We start from the raw sequence: 6,257 nt of genomic DNA, 5'->3' as shown, positions 1-6,257 counted from the left end.
GCTAACATTCCCAGGCTTGAGAGGTCATCCTACATGTGCTCACACGTAAACATATTGATCGAACATGTCATATCAGGACTAACTAACTTGTTATGTTTGTGGGAACAAAAAATTATGTAAGGGCAGTGAAGTATATTTTTCACAGTAGATCAGATGATTAATGATGATTAAATTATTGAAAGGTAGAAGACCTTTACACAGTAGCATAATGCACATCCACATTGATAGCACTGCTGGTATGTTAGGTCTCGCTTTGGTGCATTTTTTTTTTTTTTGCATGCACTGCATTTTTTTATGCATGCACTGATAAACCCCACTGAATTGCAAAGCTGGGAAAACAAAAGAGAACATTTCAACCCATGTCCCATGTTGGTGGCAATTCAATTAGTTTTATCACACAATATTGCCTTCTGTGCAATATCCTGACTTTTTATTTGCTGAGGTATTTCTATCCTGTGATGAAAGTCAGCAAATCAGATAGCCTATAATTGTATTTCATTGTAAAACTGACTGGTCGTTGCACGTAAATAAATTCATTTGCTCATCAGGTATTGCCATGTAGGCCTATTTCTTTCAAAAGAGGAGAGTAAACAATCTTGCTATACATTCAGAGCCCATGCATGTTCTGACACCAATGTTGACTTAACCTCTCTGCTAACGTAGTACCTACGTAAAAGAGTCTCTAGCCTTGAACACGTCCAAAATCCCTTTTCAGCACGCTGTTGGAGGGAAAAGTAAACGGATCGATACACAGGTCCGCTCCTATAAATACCTGCATGTCCATTCTCTGTCAGATCACATCGAAGACTCGGAGTAGTCAAAACATAAGGAATACTTCCACTAGGTGGCAATATAGTCTAATATTATTGGTAGCAAACGTTCCTTTAGAAAGAAAGAAAATCACTCGTTATATTCTAAATTCTAATTATCGTCGCTTTTGAGCATATTAGAGCTAAGATATAATTTCTCAAGCTAAATTCATAGGCTACTTAACATCATCGTCCAAAATGCAGGCTGCACGGCAAAGCTGCTCTTGTCTCACCGGGGTAATCGTTCAGGGCCGGACCAACTTCCTTCTGAGCTCCAGTAAGATGGCTTCGCTGCGGAGAGGACTGTCCTACATCAACTTTATCAGGTAAGTCAGAAACCCGTATACGGATTTCAATTTCCTTGCAATATTGCCACAAGTAACACTAACTCCAGGCTTTGCAAAGGCCAGTCGTTTGATTTTTTGACTCGGTTTTGCTGTCCGCATTAGGTTAATTAAGCCGACTGACTGCCAAACTTGACACCTGTTCTTAGCTGTTAGCTTAACAAAAGCTATTTACAGTCATTCAAACCTCCAACAATTTACTAACATTGTTTCTTTTATCTTCATAGAAGCACTGTGTGTGCCCTGGGCAGCAACAAATTGACTCGTCAACAGTTTCTCCGTCTTCCCGAGACCGTGCGAACAAACATTGTGCCCTTCAGCGTTGGTAGTGGCTTGTGCGCCGTTCCTTTTACACAGGTAGGCTAACGTAACATTCTCATACTATGCCTGCCTGTCAGTAGACCACCTAAAACGTCCTGCTGTAGGCCTATGCCTGTCTCTTAATACTGTTAATCTTCATTCATGAAAAGCCGTTTGATTCTACTGTCGAAGAATTATTTTCAGGTAATCAGTGCCATAGATAACCAGGTATCTCCCTGTTTTTGCAGCAAGCTGAACAACTCTCTCACGAAGCCCTGATCCGAAGAGCATCCAACCTGGTCACGGACAGCGCAAACACCTACCTCTCTCAGACCACTCTGGCCCTGGTGGACTCTCTGACACAGTATGCCAAAGTAAGTGTCCAGATTTCATGTTTACAGCAGCCATCTATTTATACAGTTGGCAATAAAAATTGTTGTGATAAGTAAGTTCCACTGAGTAAGTGAGAGTGGGATTGAATGCATGCAGCTGTGAGTTGGCGGTTGACACAAGGCCACATATTATGATTAAAATGAATCCTATTCTTTTCATTTCGAATTTTATACTTAAACTTTGAATTTGTCACACTAGGCACTGCACACCCTCATTGCCCTGCAGAGGCGCTACTTGGCTACCATCGGCAAGATTACCCCAGCAGAGGAGGACAGCATTTGGCAAGTGATCATTGCCCAGCGCGTCGAGGTGAGTTTAGCTCTTATTTACTTTGTGTGTGGAATGGACTGTTCGTTCTGACAGCCGCTGTAGAGAAACAGGCTTTGTGCCAATGTTTACTACAGATGTGTGATTGGAAAGATAAAAAGTGAAACTCATAATAAACTACAACAAAGTCAACAATGTTATAGATTTTACTACTTGGCACAGTGAAAGAAAGATGGTGTTCTTTGCATGTTACTGAGGGGCTTGTTATATTGGACACCTTTATGATGGTTGTACTCTGACTTTATTTTAAGGTGGGTGACAGACTGGAGGCTTGCAACCGATTTGAGACTAACTGGATGAATGCCATCAACATCTGTGAAATGGCATCAGAGGCAGCATATAGTTCAGGTAAGCAACATTTTGACAAGTGCTAAGTGTTTTAAATCAAATCAGTGATTTATTTACATTACATTACATTACATTACATTACACTACATTTGGCTGATGCATTTTAACCAAAGCGACTTACAAGAAATGTACAACAATAAACAAAAACCACAATAAGTGCATCAATGAGTGTAGTAAGTGCATGAATGAGTGCAATTGTCCGTAGGATCAGCAAGACTAGTTGTAAGTAGTGCTAGATGGAGAGGGATGTCCTTACATTCTGATAAACCTGATGAACACCAATTGTGGGTTTGATCAAACCACAAACCTGGCTAGTATACAGTACGTAACAATTTAGACCCATTAAATGCAATGTGTGATTGAGGTCAAAGGTCAATGACCAAAATGTTGCCCCTGCCCCACCTTTCCCATAAACTCTGATTAGTCTCATGTATAAAAACCTCTCCCTGTCTCCCTCTTGTACAGGAGCTGAACATGCATCGGTCACAGTGAAGAGCCACATCCAGATGGCCAAGGTCCAGGTGGAGGACACCAGACAGATCAGCAAGGATGCCGAGAGGGGATTGGCCGAGATCAAGGCCGAGGAGATCCAGAGGATGGCCGAGTACTCCAGCACCCGTGACATCAACGTGGAGGACATCCCCGAGGCCTACCTGAGGGAGGACTGAAACGGTCAACTCTTAGCACCCCAGAATCACTACAGGACAATGCAGGACTTGATGGTCCAAACCATTTATACTGCACTGTGAACCTTTTAAGTGTACACAGTCCAGTAAATAGTCACAGAGTTGCCTACTGGCCGTCTTTGTGCAGTTGAAAAAAGTGCCATAGGCAGCATGATGCTGATCAGTCATGTACATGACTGTAAAGCCCTGCAACTGACTTTTGATGTTAAGTATTATAAGGTAACTTTTCAGGAGTTTTGGAATCAGAAGTATCAGAAGTATGAATGTTGAATTCATTCTGATGTTGTACTCTGAAAAATTATTATGCTTTACAGATTGTTTGTTTTCTTTTCAAATTACATATACACATCTTTGAATAACAAAAGCTATAACGTGTATTGAATATCAGATTTTGATCAATTGGAGTTATCAAAGAAGCTAAATAGTTGGAATTCTATGTTGAAATGTATTACATTTATTCTACCAAAATTGTGGAAGAAATGTTGTTATATTTACCTATTTAAGATACTTTTGGTTTTGAATATTTAAACAAAGTAATCTGCCATCAGGTTATTTTACTCAAATACAAATACAACAGAAGTGTGTGAATTATTTGAGTTGTATTTTGAGGATTTTTTTGTCGTTCATGTCATATGTCATGTTTATCCTAGTGTTGAAAGTGTTTTGTCATCATTTTGAACACTTTTGGATGTTCTTGATCATGTGTATAAGCTAATATTTAATAAAGAGACTATTTTTTATACACATACAGCATGAATTGAGTTGTCTTTTGCAATGCCTCTAAAACATAGGAAACAATATATAGCACAGTAGAATGAAATGTGTAGCAATCATTGCACTTTTGTTGGAGTTATTGAGCATCTATCTCTGAAAAACAGTAGATTTGGTGCAATCCAATTCATTTGGAAGTAGCATTTTACATTTGGAGTGATACAGTATGTCATTGAAAGGCCGGTCCGGGGCTGAGTGATGTGATCCAGGGCTCCTTCCCTTAGTTTTCACTGTTGGATTTGGCCACTGAACTCACGGCACAGACTAGTGGAAGCAAAACATCTAATTTTGGTCATTTTCTTTTACAGCACAGTAAAGCTGCACACAAACTTTATATATACACGCCAAGCGAAACAAAACGTAGGACCTGGGAAATGTCTGCCGACATCAGCATTTCAGATCCTGAAGCTCCTTCAGTTTTGAGCCTTTAATGATCGGAGCGTCTGAGTAGATTGTAATTAGTATTTTGTCCTGTTGCTTTGTAGCCTGAGTCCTGAGAATCTTGGTGCAACTGGGCGCCTACCAGGTTTCCCTTGCACTGCAGGTTATGGATGGATTCTGACGTCATATCTGGAACAAGTACCGTGTGTCGCCTGTACTCTAGCCGTTTTCCTGGGAAACACTTATGTTTACACGCCAGACAGGACTTTGTTTGTCGCTGTAACCTCAGCCACAAAAGTAAATAAATAACAACTTTTGATTGACAGACGAAGGCGTATGGTAACCTCAATGTATTGTGCTTCTGTTTTACCTCTTGAAGACACGGTGGCTCATGTATAGTGGTTCATTCATGTTGGAGACAAGCTTATAATAGGTCATTGTCTTCTGCACTATGGGAAAAAAACATATTTTGTTTTTCGAAAAATGTCTCCTGTTTTGTTTTTTAGCAGATATCCTGTGGCGTGCATAATTTATTTCCAATCTTATCTGGGTCTCATTTGGGTTCTGCATTTTGTTTGTCACCACTTGGATTCGTGAGCCTGTGCTGCACATTGGATAAACATCCTCTAGGTCTGCTTTGGGTTAAACTTCTCAACTCAAAGCAGATTAAATGATGTAAAATCACAAAGCGGAGAGAAATGCAAAATGACTATTGCTGTCGGAACGTTTGAATCTTTCATTTGTACTGTACCATCAGACACAGAGCGGTGCATTGGTGACGCTGTCAACCTCACTGTGTTTCTTTGCTTGGTAACAAACACATTTCCCTCCGTTCCCTGCCAAACAGCTTTCTTCTTTTCCCTGCCACAGGCAGTGATGACACTAGTTCTCTCATTGCTGATGTCATAATGAAATAGTGCCTGGGAAAACATAAAGAACGCATTGCTAAGATACTGAGGACACACAAGTGGTTACATGCTGTGAACCTTCATTTTGTGAATGGATTTAAATTCATTGTGGATGCACAGTATTTTCCATACACCTTAAAACCTCACACTGTCAGGCCCCTTGGCTCCGTGCAATGAAGCCATAACCACTTAGAGGTGAAATGTTTAAATGACTCAGATCAAAGTATGCGTGTTTACTGTTGAATGAGATAGAGTCAACTTAAATGTCTAGTTCCGTGTTGTTGCCTGTTGTGATGATGTGGGTTTTTTTGCGAACAAATGAGGCTTAAACTGAGGCGAAGACATATTTATAGAGGTTAAAGCTGAAAGTGAGTAAGGTCACAGAGGGATTGTTGTGGGTTGTGTGGGCCATTAACCCCCTAAGAAGCTTAATGGAGTGTTGTGTTTGTGGAGAGGTCTGAAGTCTTCAAGTCTTCACATCTTCTATGTTTTTTCCCATTTGTTTTTGTTTTTTGTTCTTGTGGAGTTCTTCAGGTGTCTGTCTCATATTTCGTGAGTGAAGGGGATATTTGTAGGGTCTGGTTTCTCTTGTTGAACAAACACACAGATGCTCAAAAACAGATGCATGCATGCACGGACACACACGCGCGTGCACACACACACACACACACACACACGTACACACACACACACACACACACACACACACACACACACACACAGATCAAAAACAATCATGTTAATTTATAGTACAAACAGGGCAAGGCTTCAATTAACTGCAGTACATATAATAGTCTGTAGATGGCGATGTTATTCTAAAAAATACAGTACTTCTGACATCAGTTGTTTTCATGCGTCAGACACTCTTGTGTTTGTACATAAAGCAGGATTTATTACATTCAAAATTCCGTTGTTTGTCATTGATTAATAATATATGAGGTAATTTGAAATCTTACAAAACCATCAAACAGCAAATTTTGGAGCACTGAT

The 6,257-nt window shown here is 40.1% G+C and overlaps 1 protein-coding gene across 1 annotated transcript; it reads left to right on the top strand.

Moving 5' to 3' along the window:
• Positions 1-807: 807 nt before the first annotated feature.
• On the top strand, positions 808-3,953 carry diabloa (diablo, IAP-binding mitochondrial protein a). Its single transcript, XM_062552748.1, has 6 exons — positions 808-1,135; positions 1,381-1,510; positions 1,702-1,827; positions 2,045-2,155; positions 2,425-2,521; positions 2,987-3,953. Exons 1-6 carry the CDS (start codon positions 1,008-1,010, stop codon positions 3,187-3,189), a joined length of 795 nt encoding a protein of 264 aa, XP_062408732.1. The 5' UTR covers positions 808-1,007; the 3' UTR covers positions 3,190-3,953.
• Positions 3,954-6,257: the final 2,304 nt, after the last annotated feature.

Source organism: Sardina pilchardus, chromosome 13, assembly GCF_963854185.1.
Source record: "Sardina pilchardus chromosome 13, fSarPil1.1, whole genome shotgun sequence".
NCBI lineage: Eukaryota > Metazoa > Chordata > Actinopteri > Clupeiformes > Clupeidae > Sardina > Sardina pilchardus.
Note: the sequence above shows the minus strand (reverse complement) of the source record. Positions and strands in the feature narration are given on the sequence as shown.